The sequence below is a fragment of the Austrofundulus limnaeus genome, unplaced genomic scaffold, assembly GCF_001266775.1.
Source record: "Austrofundulus limnaeus strain Quisiro unplaced genomic scaffold, Austrofundulus_limnaeus-1.0 Scaffold146, whole genome shotgun sequence".
In the NCBI taxonomy this organism is placed as follows: domain Eukaryota; kingdom Metazoa; phylum Chordata; class Actinopteri; order Cyprinodontiformes; family Rivulidae; genus Austrofundulus; species Austrofundulus limnaeus.
Genome location: NW_013952548.1, coordinates 854,465 through 873,385, shown reverse-complemented (window position 1 = coordinate 873,385; position 18,921 = coordinate 854,465). Strand labels below are relative to the sequence as shown.

At 37.5% G+C, this 18,921-nt stretch overlaps 1 protein-coding gene across 1 annotated transcript in view; it reads right to left on the bottom strand.

Moving 5' to 3' along the window:
- The window catches only part of myo1b (myosin IB), a gene marked incomplete in the record, with an annotated part of 57,483 nt that overhangs the window by 29,586 nt on the left and 8,976 nt on the right, over positions 1–18,921 (bottom strand). The window contains 3 exon segments of the mRNA XM_014016496.1: positions 1,913–2,007; positions 13,610–13,725; positions 16,721–16,867. Coding sequence (XP_013871950.1) covers positions 1,913–2,007; positions 13,610–13,725; positions 16,721–16,846 — 337 coding nt within the window.

The window sequence follows — 18,921 nt, the reverse complement described above, 5'->3', positions numbered from 1 at the left end:
AGAAGAAAGGCTTGTGGATCAAAACAATAATAATAAAAATATTTTTTATGACAAGTCAACCTAAATTGTTTCCCTTTATGAATTGGTCTTGTGCGTTTACAAGCATTGCATCACTGCATTTCAAAGAACTTTTCATGATTTATGATTAAAGTTTAATGCTGTGTGAACAACAGCTTTTACTACAAACTTTGCTCCATGGCTCTTGCTATTTGCTACCAAACTGCTACAGGGATATTGTGAAATCTAAGTGCCAGTCAATGAAAATCATAAAAGTTAAAACTGTTAACCTCACTGAAGCGTTCCATACAAGTATACATTGGATGAAGGCTTRGATTAGTCAAACTTAGGTTTATAAATAATCTGGTAACTCTTCCATTCAGCAATGTTGTTTTCATTATTACACATTTTTACAAGTACGGGTCTCTGCAGAACATGTCCTGTGGGGGGAGATTGCCCAACTCATGATTGGCGGMGGTCTTGATGTGGGCGGAGATATATTCTTTTAGCTATCTTTTTTACAGGCTGGTCAGGGATGTTTTAACCTAGCCATATTGTTACATATCCTTTCACATTTACGACGTTCAAATTTTGTGCAGCTAGCATTTTCCTTTCTCAAGTTATGACTAAAATTGATCTTTAAAAAAACCATGTTGCTTCCTGCCCGACTCGATCAAGCTACTCCCCGCTGCCTCGAGTCTCCTCAAACCTCACCGTCAATCTGACCTATCACGTCTCGGGCCATCTCCGCCCACATCAAGACCGCCGCCAATCACGAGCAGGGACGTCTCTGCCCACAGGACAAAACCTACTGCAGAGACCCCATACTCCATTTTTAAGGTGTGTGAAAGTGTTCCAAAACATGGCAACCCATGAAAGTAAAATGCAACAAGAATTAAAAAAAAATGCTTCACCAAGAGCAACTCTTTCTGGTTCAATGCTTCATTTTGAGATTTATGTTTCCTCACAAAAACATACAGGCGTTGTCTGCTTTGGTGTTTGAACCAGGACACCATAACATCTGTACAGTGTCTCGCTGGTATTTTGATTTGTCTACCGCTACCTCCTTCACAGGTCAGTTTCTTTCATGTACAAACATGATCTCCACTGAAACAGGCCTCAGACTCTGTGGCTGATCCAATCTAAAACTTCTAAATGTGACGCAACACAAAACATTTCTGTTTTTCAAAAAACTGTTTTGACTAGGAACATTCTTTCCCTCCAGGGACTTACCAGATTAAAATGACTTCTGAAGATACTGTTTATGATTAAGTGGGTTTCCCCTGAATACCGGGTAAATGATTTTTTTCCATATCTTTGCTCAGAACAGATGTGTTACCGTTATCAGCACCATTAAAAAAGGTATCAATTTGTACCAAGCACTTTCCAGGTATGAAAATGTCTGTGTGTGAACAGCAAAGTGATGATGGATGATGGGAGTCTAAAGCTTTGCCCAGGCTGCACAAACATCAGGTTTTTGTTCCAGGACAGACTGTACYGTCATTTCCAAGTGACAGAATCGGATTTGGGTGGTGGTAACGGTGCAGATGTTGACAACTAGGTGGTTCCATTTGTTAAAAGAACAAAAAAGGTACTTCCTCATTTCAGTGCAGATGTTTCCCCACTTGGTGAGAGATTTGACTATATTGTAACACTGTTTGCCAAAATCATCCTATCCATCACTGTAGTAGAACCCCACTCAGTTTAGTCTAAAACCTATGAGAATGAGATTAAAGACCACATCCAAACACAGTTTTTAATCAAATCTATAAAATTTACAAAGTAAGCAATTTAAAAATTTGGATATCCAAAATAAAAGTAAAAACTGAATTTGAGTCTAAAATTATATAAAGACCTTTCTTGGCTGTCAGAACAGCTCACGTGGCAAAATGACTAAAGAAAAAAGGTTTCTCACCAGTTTTCCCAGCTCCACTCTCCCCTGTAATGAGGATACACTGGTCCTTGTCTTGGTCTCTCAGTGAGCGGTAGGCCTCATCTGCCAAAGCATAGCTGAAACACAAAACAGGAGAAAGCACAGAGCAAGTCTTTACATTGCATCTACACATTCAACAAATGGTTCTCATTTTTTTAATTAGGGATGGATAATGGATAACAGGGTCAAATGGGTTCAGRCAAACTGTACCAGGCCATATGACATCTCCTCTGATCAAAAAAAGGTGGTTTCATTAAGTTGCACCTATAGGGCATTAGTAAACTTCAGTGAATTATTGCTTTTTTTGTAAAATTGGAGTGGTTTATACTGGGATTTTGGCTTTTATAGGCGACTTGTGTTTGCAGCCTCTCAGAACATGGCTACTAAAGTAAATCTGGCATTTGCATGATGATTTGGGGATGGGCAGTGCAAGAAACAAGGTAGATTAAAAACAAGTTTCACAAGTTTAATACATCTGCACATTTAATGTCTAAAAAGTTTTTAACCCATAGTTTTRGTTCCTCGTGCTTCTTGAGCAGTGTTTGAATAATTTATATAGTAAATGACTGAACAAACCTTTATAAGTAAATGGTGTAAGTGCTTTAAAACAAAGCATACCATCATGAATTCTGGGACACTTTCACAATAGGAAAGTGGAACTCATTATTGCAGTAACAGCCCCACTGAATCATAGAACAATGTTTCATTTGTTCTCTTTATGCAGWCAATACCTTGTGAGGATTTGGGAGGCGGTTGTGGATTGTGTGTGGGCCACATCACAATGTTTTTAATCTTTTTTGTTGAGCACATATCTGGAAACAATTATAATGGGACTAAAAAGATGCAACTAAAGGGAAAGGCTACAATTGAACTGAATCATTGCATTAAAAAATACCAGGAAAAAATGGAAATATCAGATGCTGTGATTACTAAAATGCGTAAAAAAAATACACAAAATTTAAGACAAAACATCACTTAAATAGGTATAAAGTTAGTTTTTGGTGCAAAGAACTTTTCTGTCCCAAACCAAGATCCTTAAATCAACTTTGGACAACCATCATTCCCTTATTAAAAATGTTTCTTCTCTTATGGAATATTGTTCCTATAATAAAGTTGTGCCACTGGCTAAACCCCTCTAATCAATGTGTCACAACACTTAAAAGATTTATAGTTTTTGGCTAATCTCTCTATAAACACTCTTTAACTCCATCATGATTAAATTTGGTCAGTTCTGGCGATAAAAATAGCAAGATTGTAATGACCAAATGCCAATGAAGACTTCAGAAAGGCAGTTCCCACACTAAGGACCGACAGCAAAACAAGTTTGTTCATTTTCTAAAAGATTATTCAACTTAGATTAAAAAGGTGTTATACAATGGTGCCCGTTATGCATTATAGTAGTCATTGTAAGCAGAATACTGCACAAAGAAGTTTTTTTTTTCGTCTTTCAAATACAATACATGTTAAGAAATTTATTGAATTAGATGAGAAAAAAAGAAAACATTTGAAATAGTATACTATACAAAAAAGGCACAGTGAACACCATGAAATCCAAGTCTTTTGTTCTGGTGGCTTAAATGTACTGTTGTGAAAATGTAGAGCCACCCTCAAAAAGACGTCTTCCCTGCTGAATTGCAACAATGCAATCCAGCAACTTCAGTGTCACAATGAATGCAGGATATTTGAGCTCTGGTGATATGAAAACTATCAATTACCAAATAAATCTCCATCTTGGACAAATACCTTCATTTTCACAATGAGAACAAAAGTACAGCTTGAGGTAATTTTGAAGGACTGTATGGCCTTTTCCTTCATTTTTTTTTGTGCTTTTATGGAAACTGGGAGCACCTTTAATCTTTTAGATTACAGTGCTATCAAGTACTGGTATGTATTTGCATGCAGAAAATGTAGCCTACCAGACACGGAGTGCAAAAGTGAATATTTGTCCGTGATACTAACCAGTCAAGTTTGTTAYAAGTTGGGTTAAGTACCTGATGGCTATGATTACAATGATGTGTAAAAGACAGAATAGTAAAACTCATGTTTACTCCATGTCTAAATGTACTATTATGCAAAACAATGAGCTCTAAAACGAGTTGAATTTGATTTTAAAAAAGTGTGGTTAAAAGGTCAAAATTAAATTCAAAAATTCTGAATACAACAGTTGGGTTTCGGTAGCCGCATTACTGCACTCGGGGGACTAGAAGTGTCTGGTCTGTTGGGGCCAWCATTTACATCATTTACTGAACTAACACTGACCCTCAGTTTCCAAAGTGGTTGACTGCAGAAGCTATGGCAAACAAGGGTCCAGATGAATACATTCCAGACGAAATACACCAAGTTACACCGCGGGATAGCCAATCAGGGTTCCACACCATCACACACAGTTTTGGATGAGAACGTATTCACATCAACCACGAAGTACTCTCCATCAGTCCCAAGGTTCTGGCTGCACCCAATTCCAAAGGTAACGAGGTGCATCTACAAAGCAAATAACCTTCCAACAAGTTGGTGCAAATGTAATCTGTTAGTGCACATATACAGTCTTTAAAAGCCACATTAAAAAGACAACCATGAATGTAATATTTTTCAGGGAAGAATTTCAGCTACTACTCAAACTACTATTCAAATATAACTCCAAGAACCAAACAAGCAGAGAAAGAACAAAAAGTTTGAAAATGGCTGATTCTGTCAAACTTTAAACCATTGCCATATTACACAGAATACTAGTTACATGTGTGTTAGGAGAAAAGATAAAAATTAAAAAAAAAAATTCCCTTAAACTGCCCTCTCTTGTACAACAATCCACCAGCTTTGTTCAGATGAGTTTTACCACTGGACATAACAGGACATGACGTCACAGCCGAAAAMAGCAGAGCAGATGTCTGCATTGTGAAAACACTCATTGCCTGACCTGATCCTGACAATGAGCAAGCCATCATACAATTATTTTCTCCCCAGATGAGGCCCAGGGTCCAGCAGGAGCTTGGGAGGGCTCACCACCTTAGGGACAGGGGTGAAAAAGAAGTGGGAGGTCCTTTGCGGGGAACACACACACACCCCAAGCAGGACTTATGAATAGCCATCACTAATCACAACATGAATGGAGCTCAGGAGAGAAGAGCCACACCCAGAACTACAAGAAAACCTCCAATTTTAAAGCCTTGAAATCAGACAATAAAACTGGCTTTTCACATAAAGCCTCATCTGAATTCATTTCAGCTGTAGACTGRACTATAGTTTGATAGGACCCTTAAATTAGCCTGAACAAAAATTGGCTATAAATTAAAGTCAAACAAATGAAGCATCAAGGTCCCCATCAGAGACAGAGGAAGAAACAATCAGGTACCAAAATCCCAGAGGTCTCCCAGATCAGTGTGTACAGCAGGATGTGTGGGGATAGGCCTTGGACTACAAGAGCTGCTTGCCCCCCCTTCACATCTGCCTGCAGGCTGTAATTTTGACTTGCACGTGGCAGCGGGTGCACACAAAGCCACACTGGCATGAGGTAAGCAGCAGAAAATAGTCACGTCAGTTCTTTTACTCTTCAACCTCTGGTAAAGTGGGGCACAGGAGAAGATGATGGGCCTRCAGTTTGTGACCTGAATCTTAAAAAGGGTGGAGTAACTGCAGGGCAGATTCAGCACTCTTTAAAGCAATGATTTGTAGATGCTAATAAAGCTGTAATGTATGGGTTGGACCGCCGCCCGCCCAGCTCCCTGGAAAATGGCAGGCCTTTTGAAAACAATGAAAGTCTTTCTTAGAGGCATTTTATTCATTTCGACACATGGCACATTCACTTAATAAAAGTGCACAACTGTCATTTGTAAATGTACGTTATTGAAAATAGAATCTGGTGGTAAAAACAACTAGGTTTCTGTTATTTGTTTGTATGCATGGGATTATGGGGAGCAGAACTGTGGTCTCTGATCTCAGTGTGACCTGGTTCCTTTACAGCCCTCAGGAAATCCGCCTAGCTTTGAAGGAGAAGCCAAGGAAGCAACTTTTCCCTGATCCTGAAGACCAGGTGGAAAAAAAAGTGTGTGTGTGTTGGGGGGTATAATACATACACACAACTACAGTGGCACCAGGCTGCCTGAAGACCAACCTGAGACTGGAGGCGAGCAAGGGAGCGGATGCACATATAAATGGATGTTGGTTCAGACAGATGTTGACCAGCTGTGTACTTGTAAGGACAATGCTTTGCTTTCAACAGTGTGCCATGGGGAAGAGTAGAACACACACACACACACAGCATTATCATTATGGAAGTTTTCCATTCAAAAGAAAATTCCAAATATGTAGAAAGTAAGGTGCGATAATGACAACTTTAAAACCCTCACAGTTCTTTAATTTAACAAACACACTAGAGGTTGTCTGAGACTCCAGACTTCAGCTATATTGCCAAAAAAAAAAAAAAAAAAACACTTGTATATCTAACTTTCAGAGTCCAGAACTTTAATTTTACGTTGCCACACACTAATTTAGTGTTCCAATGTAGGGAAAAGCACCGGTTCAAGCTGTCTGTGTGATCCTTGGAAAGGCAGGAAATAAGCATGCTGAGTTAAGGTAGCAAAAACATCCTCAAAGCAACACTGCACAGGAGACACGTCTGAGCTTCTCAGCAGGTTTATGCCAATCAGTGCGCGYCACTACTTTGTTCCATGCATACAAATAATTATAGGTTTAAATTAGCTTGTGCTAGAAAGGGGTCATCCAATCAGTAAGACAAAGTTAAAAACCAAACTTGTTCAAAAACTACCAAACATTTGAAATTTGAAAACTGGGTACCAGGTGGGAGGGAAGAGCTTCATATTCATGCATTACACTCATTTTACTACACCAGTTTCTCAAGTCATTTCATGCCTCGAGAGACTTGGAAAAAAATAAAAACACCAACACCACCAACATATAAACATACAACAATAGAAACATTTGCACCAGACATAAGGAATTCTTGCTGCTTCATGTATGAATAAAAGTTGTATGTTGCCATAAGAAGTCAATTTTCTGACTACAAAATAAGAGTGAAAAGTTCCATTGATGTGCACTGGAACAAACAACTGGAACAATCTTATTCAAGCTYAACTTATACAGTATTATCAGTGCAAAAGGCATGCTAGCTCTTTAAAAAAAAAACTTTTATATGGATCTTTCTACAATGGTKTTTACAATATACTCTGGATGATTAATTGTGACATTATGTTTGGTACTGATGGACAAATCAGTTGAACAAAGCTCAGTATGATGGTTTYACATTAAGTGAACTTCCATTGTGTTTGACCCGATGAATCCAAGAGAGGAAAAAGTGAACTATAGTASATTTAATATATAGATCTCTCCTGTAGGCATTGCTAAAACCTAATGCACTCAACATTGTTTTTTATGCAAATATAATAATTTGGAGCCTTAGTGAGGTCATTTACAACTCTTTGGAGAAAGTCAAACAATTTTCAAACAACTAACTGAATCTTAAACACCACACAAATTACCAGTAATGTAATTACAGCTTGGGTCCCATGCACAACAATATGTACACAGGTTAAAATGTAAATAGCAAACACCTCTGGTACAGATAATTACATGCTTCTGGTAAGATTAATGGCTTGGTCCTGAAATTAATGTGACTAAACAGTAAATGTTAACAATATAAGGTTTCGTGGTGGGAAAGTTTTGTACACAGCTTCTCTATTCCATGAACTCTTTTGTATGCCTCACATACACCATTATGCAAACTGTGCACCCAGATAAAAGCTCAGTACTTATTGTTCTGACTATGAATAGACAGAATTTACAATGGAGTTTGGATAGTCAGACAAAAAAAAAGAGTAAACGATAAGGCAGGCAATGTTTAATCAGTGTCTAGTTAAATTGTTTGCTTTTTAGATGCAATATTCTTGAAAACWTTTAAGGAATCCATAACCCTTCTATTAAACATTCCTAGTGGGATCAGGCAATTTTTAGCTGCCCACAGGATACACATTTTGTTATAAACAAATGTAAAACTAGGATTAGAGCACCATCACAACCACATATTTGCAACATGCATAAGTTTTACCTTTTCCTCCCAGCATCATAGAGTTCTGACATGCAATGTGGGCAGAGAGGGAGGCATGCAAAATCTGATCCTGAGGCTCTGTTCTTGCTGCATGGGGTACTGCAGAGCTGAATTTAGTGCCATAAGAAAACCATTTGGGCATACCATCTAAAAATATGTTTGGTTAATGCTTTAACATGGAGTATGCTTTTTAAGAGATTAAAACTAAAAGCTGAATTTGTACTTTTTCTTGATGAAAACTACATTTTGTTCTCGAAGCCTCAAAAGATGAAATGTTTATGCAGAAAAGAAGTCTCCAAACTCCGTGAGCAAGAGCAGATGTCTTTACTTGTCGCAAAGTATGAAGGTCTGAATTGAAAATCTATGGTTAAGGATTTTTAAGTTGAGCCAGCTCAAAAAAAAAAAAAAAAGTTAGAAAATGCAGTTCTACCAGTACAGAAAAATATAAATAACAGGACCACATATTTTCTTTTTCCAGAGGGAGATATCAGCAAGTCCATTTCCAAATTTATTGCAAACCAAACCTTGGTCAGTCATAAGAAGCTGCTCTCCCACAGCCATCACATACAGTCATTACGCACAAATGTGGCATTTAATTAGAAATGGTGCCACATCCAATCAAATATATTTGCATTTTATTCTTAGGTTATAGGAGGTAGGAAGAATGAACACGCACTCCCATCATCTTTCCTTCAGTTAAAAGCTCACCATCACGCCAACACACTCGCTGCAGAGGTCTGAATCAGCCCACTTAAGCCAACATGCCACTTCAACAAGTGCCCACTTTCATCTACCTACATACAGGTTCTGTGTAAACGCTCCAAGCCTTTTCAAAAACATTTTCTAACAAAAATGCATCTGTAATAAATCTAATAAATAAGATGAGCAATCTCAAAAAGCACACCACCACATGTAAATCCTGTTTACCCTAAATATTGGAAGGCCATACCTTTTTTTAACCTGTATGGCATCTTAACAMAAAGGCACAATGACGATACAAAATACTGACTCAAATACAAGTCAGCTCCTTTATAATAAAACTTTAAAATCTAAATTTACAATAGTTTATACTCTAGCACAAATAAACAAATTGTTCATCATAAGATTTATGTGGGATTTAGTGCAACTCAGATTTTAAAAACTATTAAGACCAAAAGTTGAGCTTTAGTAATGCCACRGGGCACTTCAGGGGACTTGTTAGTTGCCATGGTTGTAACCCATCAAATGCACTTTCAATTCCTGGGGTCTTGGATCACATTCTTACTTAAGAGAAAAAAATATAAAATATGTAAACAAACCCATGGCAACCTTTAATGAAGAACCCCAGGCTTTAAATAGTAATCTGCATCTCAGTGGCCACAGTGTCCAAATCAATAGCCGGAGCAGATGCTATGGTTCTCTTTTACAGGAGATTTACAGCACTTATTTACTGCTGTTCAATTAAAGTTTTACAACCGACAGCATAGAAAAGCAAACAAGTGYGATGCTGTGGTGCAGAAAATGATTCCAAAGGCCATCCTTTCTTACAGGAAGAGCACAAGCTTACTGTAATATTCCATTATCTAACAAGTAAACAGCTTATTTCAAAGACTCAATATAAAAAAATAAAATAAATTGTAGGTAGGGCAGTTGCCTATGCAGGTTTTACAAAAAAAGTTTGACAACCATACCACCAAGGGATAATTTATTCATTTCCTTTTAACTCAAAGTGTCATTTGTAAAGCATTTGAAGATCTGTTATTTTTTTAAGAGCATCTGTAGTCATAAGGAGCATTCTACAGTTCACAATAAATAATGCCCATCTGGCAACCAGTCAGTCAGTAACATTAGTTCACTCCCACATATGAACTCTGATTCCTGCTGATTTTGACAAGCAGGGCAGGGGTCACATTCTGGAAACAGCCATGACAGCAGTGATTGATTTTATGTAATCAGAGTTTCATGTCCTCAGCCAAAAAAACATGTTAATCATGACATTTACTTTATGCTGCGTTTATTATGCCTTGGCTAATAAAAGATTATGTGCCATAGTTTATAAAAGACAATGTTGACTGCCACGAGCTATATAACAGAGTATAGGATAAGCTAATTTGGGGGGAGGGGGACTTTCAACCCCCCACTCCATATAGTCCAATTTTACAGATAATCTGTCATAAGCATGTGCATGACAGCTGGAGGCCTGGACGTACACCATGCAGAGGGGCCACTTGGCTCCATTAGCCTGTCCTGATGCCTCTCTGTGACMAATGCTCTAGTGGTACTCAGTATTGAGTGCTGAGAGCACCAGGGGTCTCAATACCTCATTAAACATAGAGATAACACAATCCTACCCTGGAGACACGGGGTTAGCAAACTGTCCTCTCACACGCACACACAACACACTCAGTCTATGTCTAAACTGGGTGGCAATCAACATACAAAAGATGACTACAGGCCATCTGTGACAGAAACTGATTAGTTCATCTCTAATGCACACACTCTGTGTTGAGAGACAAAAAAACTGCCTGTTAATTATGAAGGTGCCTCATCTGGGCAGGGAGCACTTTGCTAAAATGACCARCAGTGGAAACCATGACTAGATTAAAGGGGAGGGGTGTGGCTGTGCAGTTCTTTAAAAATCAAGTGAATTGACATTAAACATAAAGGAGCCTCAAGAGAAAAACTGCAAAAGCAAAATATACCTATAAATCAATGTTGCAAAAGTCTCCTTTATCCATTAGTTCAATTTTCTAGCTACAATTTTATGCTTTTCTTGTGCAAATCCTGTCAATTGTCAAACAACTTCAAGACACTGCAAAGTGGTCAGTGCCTTGAAGAGTTGTGTATTTAGTAAATGCAAATGCAACAATTTAATTTTTATTTATTTTACATATTTTTATATAAAAACCACAACGCAGCATCTTTGGGGCATCCCAACCTTGCCTGTTGCAACATGTTGAGGATTACTGATTTCATACAAGTAACAAGTGTTTAATTRTGATCAAAGACAGGAAACAGGAAAAGGCCCAACACCCCCTGCAGTTGCCTTAATTAAAACCCARCACTGATGTACTTCAGCACTGTCCAGTCTCTGTGGTAAAATGCCCCCGAGTCTGGTAAAGCTTAGTCATCCAAAAGGAAGAATTAAAAAAATAAAATAAAAACAAGTGCTTCTTCGGTTTAGAAACATTATGCAGAGTCTGAAAAAAAGAAGCTGGGCTCAAGTGGCAGGAGTCCATTAATGTTGTTCAAGTTGCTTTTTCAGGCATACACAGTTTAACTAAAAATATGGCACAAAGTCCAGATGGTTTTTCTCTGCCCAGAACTCAGTACAGCAGCCTTGCCTCAGTTGAGTTGTTTAAAACTGTAGCTTTGGCTCAAAAAAGGGAGGGTTTGAAAAAAATAAAAATATTGACCAGATTCCACCAGGAACAGTATGGTGAGGCCAAAACAGAACAAGATCATTCTCTGACTTCTTGAACTCTGGTGTGAGAAACCCCTCATTTGTCTCGTCTCTGTTAAACAGCCGCTCTTCTTTGAATACAACCAAGTAAAATTTATTCAAATAAATCTAAGYCATGTCTAAACTCACAGCTATTTATCAATTAGAAGAAAACTAAATGTTTTGTTACTGAAAAAAAGAAACATCTAGGATTAATGTTTCCTTCATTCAGGTGAACCTTTAAAATGACTATTTTTAAAAGTTTAATTAAAATTTCAATAAAAAGATGACTATAATGATTCTTTATGTAGACATGGGAGAGAACTACAACAGCTTTAAYAAGGAATTGGGCCTGGACTACTTACAGAATTTTCATCTCAACAGCTAGGTTGATGCATTTGATCACATTAAGGGTTCAACATTAATTAAAACACATTTAATGCAAATCCAGTGCTTGGTCCAGATGGTCAAACCAGAAGATCAGGATCATATGCTGGAGGTTAATCTGACATTTCAGGGTTTTAGGAGCTTTTAATAAACAGGAGGAAATTTATTACTTTAAGATTAATGATAAGCTTAGTTTAACCAGTCTGAAAAAAACCTAAGTTTATTTTATTTATGACCTACTTGAAAAGCAGAAATTAACATGAAATTACCCATTTCAAGTGCTCCTAGACATAATGCTGCATTTTCTGAAGCAAAAGCTCAACAAAGTTTTTCATTTTCAGGTTTTGCAAAGTTCATAAACACATTTGTCAATTTTGATCTTTAGTTATTAACAAAATGCATAGAATCTGATTTCTGCCATCTCACCAATTCCTCTCCGTAACACCACTGCTTTATGTTGGCTACTTGACTTCAAAAACCTCAACATTTTGTTTCTGCCATCAGCTGGCCCAGCCTAAACTAAGATACACCACAGGCCATTGACCCCAACAAAAAAAGACAGCAATACTCATGTCATTTTGCAGCAAAAGATACTTGTGGTTCAACTTCAACATTTGTGTTCAGACTTTACAACTGATAATTTCTCTGCTTAATATTCAGTTGTCAYCCATTATTTTTTGTTCTTGTTTTTTTAATGCAATGGAGAAATAGCTATTTCCCTAAAGACTTTCCCTCTTACACTGTATAATTTGGCTAACCAAGACCTGCACTCAACTTAAAATGACTGATAAAAGGTCAGCAGAGTGGTAATCTTTGAATTGATCATTCAAAATAAAGCAAACTAAAAAGCTGAGATGACTTGACATAAAATGTACTACAATGGCAATAAAAAATACATTAGATGAACAATAGTTACTTAGGGGTGTAAATCACCAGCTTACAATTTTACATCAATAAGTTTGGATGACGATTCGTTATTTCTTGATATCACAAAGTCTGTCACAATTTGATTTCCAATCAAGTCACATGTCTGCGATCGATAAAATGCAATATCATATGCCCATCCAACACAATGACTGTTAGATGGGCATTATATTGATTCACATTGAGCATACGATGACGATATATTGATATTTTCATTTTGCCTCAATATAACTGAATCATGAACCATTCAAATCTATATAGATCTATGTATTGTTACACCCCTATAGCTACTTCTATCCTCTTTGTGAAAGGACAAAAGAAAACCACAAAAAAGGTAAAGAAAGGAGCATAAAACTGTAAGAAACGCCAAACAACTAATTTTATCAACATGAACTTGCTTGTACAAGGGTTCCACACTTTTCCACTCAGTCTCTGAAGTGTTTGCAGCAGCCTAGAGCCATGGTGGGCTAATTGACAAGCACTGGGCTTTGTTTCATCTCGGCTCACTTGCCTAAATGCTGAGTTAGCGCTTCCAATAAACAGACGGCATGCCAAGACGACCTTATGACTCTCCTGACGATGTCCTTCTGATCTCGAACTGCCTCCTATAAAACCCTAATGCATTAGTCACAAAGTCAGAGTGATAATCCTTAAACTGTGCAATACCCTGCATCCTTACGACACGACAGTTCCTGCTTATCACATTCAGATAATCAAACCCTTAAACACACGTCAAGGGCCACTCCCAAATTCCCGTAGCAGAAACTAAACTTGAAACCACATCATCACCTCACCTGTCAAGTACTCGAGTCCCAAGCAGCACTAGGAGCTTTAAATGTATACATACACACAAACAAGGGTTAAGAGATGAACTGAAATGTAAACTTACATATGGGGACTAAGTTCATAGAAGTTTCTGTTGCGATACTCCTCCACCTTYTCTGGCGTGTATATGGGCAGGGACCTGTAGGGGTTTATGGAGATCACCACACTGCCAATGTATGTCTGCAGGGAATAGAAACAATTGTAAATCATTAGTGAGAACACATTGTCTTTCCTGCTCAACACCTTTTCCTTCCTTTTGTCCATTTGGAAGCATTTTTTTATATATAAACTTGAGGCAGGGATTCTGATACTTCCCAGATGGGGGGATCATAGGGCATTGTTGAGGCATGCAGTGCCTGAAGTGAAACTAAAGACACGTAAGAACAAGGTAAGATTTATGGAATCTGGACTGGGCAGTATGTAGAAACAGCACAAGTCATAGTCATGAGGGAAGACGTTGGAGCAGCTGTATGCAACCAGCATAATAAGATGCACATATTTACTGCTGTTAATAAAACCAATTATACATTTTTAAATTACTACTTCAAAAGATTCAGTCATAATTTTAAATAGTTTGACATATTTTGAAGCTAGGCAATGATAGAGAACATTTAACATGCAACTCAAATCACATAAAGGGGTCAATTTAGGGCCATGTGCACCAGTAAGTGATTTTAGTCTCTGAAGAGATGAGACAAACATTTTGACAGCTGGCACTGTTTTCTTCATACTTCTGCTTTCTGTTGTGAGGTTTAGATTAGTGATAGTTTGCATGACAATTCTTTTTTCCCTAATATGTTGTATTCAAATAGGCCAACTGTTCTTCTCACATGTATTCCTTTTCAGTCTTAGAACATCTGCACTCCAGAGGATCCTTGGGTATTAGGTCTCCTTATACAATGGTGTGACATCTCTAGTAATTGTTAGCTAACATCAGTGACTCATTAGGCAAGTCCAATTCTCCAGCAGTTCTCACAGCAGTCATTTCACCATAATGAAAGTTATTTTGTCYAATCGTTTGTGACTAGACTCAAGATGTCATCTGTCATTTCCATTTTCCAACTTCATTCTGACAATATCCATGTGGTGCATATTTTCCACTGTAAATAACGAAAAAAGATAAATTGTTACCCAAACAAATCAACGTGAAATAGCTTTTCTTAAAATCTATTTATGCTGCTTTCTTTAAACTCAGTCACTTCGATTAAACTCAATCACTTCGATTGCTAACTTGCAGGTATTTCCGCCATTTCTTCCCTGCAAAAATAGGGTAGCATCTTTTGGCAAAATGAGCCATTAAACTTATTCAATGTGATCATGCTGTTTTACATTTTTATGTAAATAGAATGCCTTTATGTAACATCCGATCAACAAATATCACTTGTCAGGTACATCTGAAAGGGAATGCAACCATCATCAGCCACCCACACACAAAACTGTGCTCAGATAACACTTTCAAAACAACCTGAAACATTTTCTTTGCTCTCCATGGTAATGGCTGTTGCATAAGCCACTCTGACAAGAGTGGAGCATGGCCTTCCCTGTGGCAACGCCACAACCTCCCACAGCCTCTTGTTAACAGCACACCAGCGGCAACATGAGACCTTTTAAAGTGCGGAGGATGCACACATAAAAAAGTGTGCATTATAAATAAAAGTAATGAATGATTGCTGATCAAAAGTAAAATGCACAGCGAAGTAATGAAACCATTTTCATCCAATTACATGGATCACATGGAGTGAGCGTGTCGTTCTTTAATAAAACTGCAGCTGAATTAATTATTAAAGTCATTGAACTAGTATAAACATAATTTCAGACCAAATACATCTAAAAAAAAAACGTAATTCAAACAATGATTTATTTTTAAAAAAAGGGTTGGATACAGAAATCAGTGTTTAAACACTTCTTTATGCAATTTCATCTCTGATAGATATATATCAGATGAAATTCAGGTCAATTAAATAACAACCCTCCACCATGTAGAGGCTGTTTGTTTGCACTTGGCATACAATATAAATGTTAAGACATTTACTTGGATAACCAAAAAAAGATGCTACCCCTAATTACATGATTCACAGAATGCAATTGTAAATTACACAAACAAGAATAAAAAAGTGCAATTATTCTCAGGAATCCCAGTGGTTTGGGACAAGAATAGGTTCTTGTTCTACAGGGTGACTGCTTCCTTGATTTTCCTCCTGCAACGTTATTGGATACACGAAGTGCTGCCCTACGGAAAACAAAGCAACATTTTCAGTGTGTCGTCATATGATAGTTTGGTGCGGGGGATGGGCCCCATTTGTGAGAAATGATGCCACGTGAGAGAAAATATATTCAAATAAGCAAGGATTGTGTACCACAGATTCATTGGATAAATATGGGCTTCGGTACTTTTTCTAGGTATTAATCATGAGGTACGATTCATGCTACGCAAAAGCTGCCATTATCGACTTAAAGCCATTTGATGCAATTACATTTATTTTTCACTTCAGATAGAGCTTGTGCTTGAACAAGGCCAGAAACTTAGTTGGTGTCTTAAAATAAAAGCATATGTAACATAAATGAAGAGTCCTATCATCTGGATCCAAATGACAAAAGAAATTAAAAACCTCACTGGGACAAAAAGAAAAGTCAGCATTTTAAACATTCAATTATCCCCATTTTGAGCCAGAATGCGGACTCCAGAGTTAAATATTTAGCATGTCAATGAGCCAGTGATGTCAACCCCTAGTTTTGTGAGCCAACAGCAGCCCAAGCTGAACTGTAATCATCCAAGCTGACGTCTGGACCAGCTAACCTGCAGAGCAAATAAATGGACTGCCAAAGCMCAAAACCACAAACCAATTGATTGTGGCAGAGATGACAGTTCAAGAACCCCCTCCTCTCTAGAGATAAGAAGCCACTCAGAATGACTTCCCCCTTCTTGCTACAGAAGCTTTGGATTAAAAAAAATCATGAGGGCTTTTTTAAGTTACATAGATGTTTAAACTGCTTCAATAGTCATGACTGAAGATACATGCGAAACTGGGGTTAAATTAAACTTTAGAAAGTGTCTTCATGTTTCTTTTCTGGAGCCTTTTCGTTTTTCTTTTTGCTTTTGATGCCAGGGAGTGATATCACCGTCACAGCACTACTGAGCAGAGAGACAGTCAACACTATAAAGAGGTATACTTACATAGATCTCATTGTGGTCAAAGCGGTTCTTCAGGTTCTCCAGAAATGTGTCTTCAGTCAGGGGCTCCAGAAGGACCATATCCCCAACCCCAATCATATTGTCTAGAAGTGATGTTTTCACCTCCATCTTGGCTGATAATCTCTCCTCCTGCACAAAAATAAAGAAATAGTAATGGATAAGTTTAAAATTTTATAATTTAAAAAGAAACAGCTTTTGCAGTTTTATCTCACCACTTATTGAATATGGAGCAGTGATTTTACAGTGAATATACAAAGGTACAATCACTTTAAACTTTTGGCTTGGTGAATTGTTTTCCCCACCATATGTTAATTAAATCCAGCAGTATCCACATCATTTATTGTAAAAACCTCAACTGATTTAAAGTTATGGGATTTACCTTAAGAAGAGGAAAATGGGTTTGCTGATTGGTTATTCAACCTTGTTCAACAGCGGCATGCAGGACATGCTTGGAAGTTGTATAACTCAAGAATTTGGACCCCTAGGGTTGTCTTTTTACCCCTTCTCTAAACTAAAGAAATGCCTTCATCTACCGAACAAACTTTTTTTTTTTTTTACTTTTTAGTTTTTCTCTGCTCAATCCAGTTGCGTTGTTGTTATTGTAATATTTGGGGCTGTGAAGGGATCTGAGCTGGAGTGAACTATGACAAAGACAATGCTGAAGTTGGCAGTTTTCAGTCTAGTGTTGCTGCCCATCTCCCATTGGAACAGTAATCCCACTGCTCTAGGCCTGGAGATAAAAGAAGGCCCTTCGTTATATTCAGGAGATTGATGCAGAGCTTTGCAACGCCAAATACCCAATGCCCTCGTTGTCATAGACCATCCACACACCACTAATAGATAAATAAATGTGGTTAGAGTCGGTCTGTACACCAGTTATACATCAAAATATCCACCCGTCTATAGATACTTCCACTGAGCGCAGGAAGCATACAGAATTTAAATTTGACAGCCACATTAAGATCTGACAAAAGTAAATATTTTATAACGCACACCAATGTTTCAAATGTCATTAGCTATGAATAAAACGGCCAACTGAGTGGTGGTAGCTAAAAGCAAGCTCAGCATTCTGTCAGAACGTCAAGACGACAAAGTCAATTAATTCAGACAACTTAAATCTGAGGGAAAGTTATTTAAAGAAAAAAAAACACTTTGTTCAAGTTGATGTCTCTTTTTCAACAACTCTTAGTAGAAGCTCTGAACAAAATGATGTTCTGCAGGGGGAAAAAATGATTCCCTGTGTAGACTTCCACTTCGTTTCCCCTGACTCCCCGCAGTGTAAAGTGTTATTGGTTCATAAAAAGAGTTGTTTGGATCTTAGCAGGCAGCACTAAATTTTCCAAACTTTTGAGTCATTCAGCATGAAGAAAAACTTTGGGGAGAAAAAATAAAATAAAATAAAGTAGCCAAGCAAGTTGAGAAAGAATAATGGCAAATTATTTATATTCATCTTCATGTGAGACGATTTAAATATATCAATCTATCACCTTTATTTAACCAGGTAGAGCCCGTTTTAAATAGGGGAGAGAAATATTTCCTTCCTTGTCAGCTCCCCGAGTTAGGTCACTTTGTTCCCACTTTGTTCCCACAAACAGTAGTGAAAAGTGACAGGCTGYTGGCATGAAGCCAACACATTCTTAGTGATGTACATGTCCACCAGCTGCTTTGGTTGCTTTTAAAAGACAATGTCTTTAAAAACTGTTCATGAACCTCYGGAGGAATGAAACAGCAATCAGCTGCTATGTGATGTCACTGTTTTTGGTAGCCATTTTGGTTGAACTCCAGGATTTTACACTGCAAAAACTGTCCATCTTACCAAGTTTTAAAATCTTATATCCAGCCAAAAAGTCTTTTTGATCTTGTTTTGAGACTGATTTGCTAAACAAGAACTGATTGTGTAAGAATAATAATCTTGTTTTCAGAATGTGTAAGATTATTTGTCTTGTTAGCCTGAAATTTTGACTCGAAGTCAAAAATTTCTGCCAATGGAGTAAGAAAACTTTACTTGGTAAGATTCTTAAAGAAAAAAGTTGAGTCAAATCAAGTATTTCAAGAATCTTACCAAGTAAAAATTTCTTACTCCGTTGGCAGAAATTTTTGACTTCGAGTCAAATTTTCAGGCTAACAAGACAAATAATCTTACACATTCTGAAAACAAGATTATTATTCTTACACAATCAGTT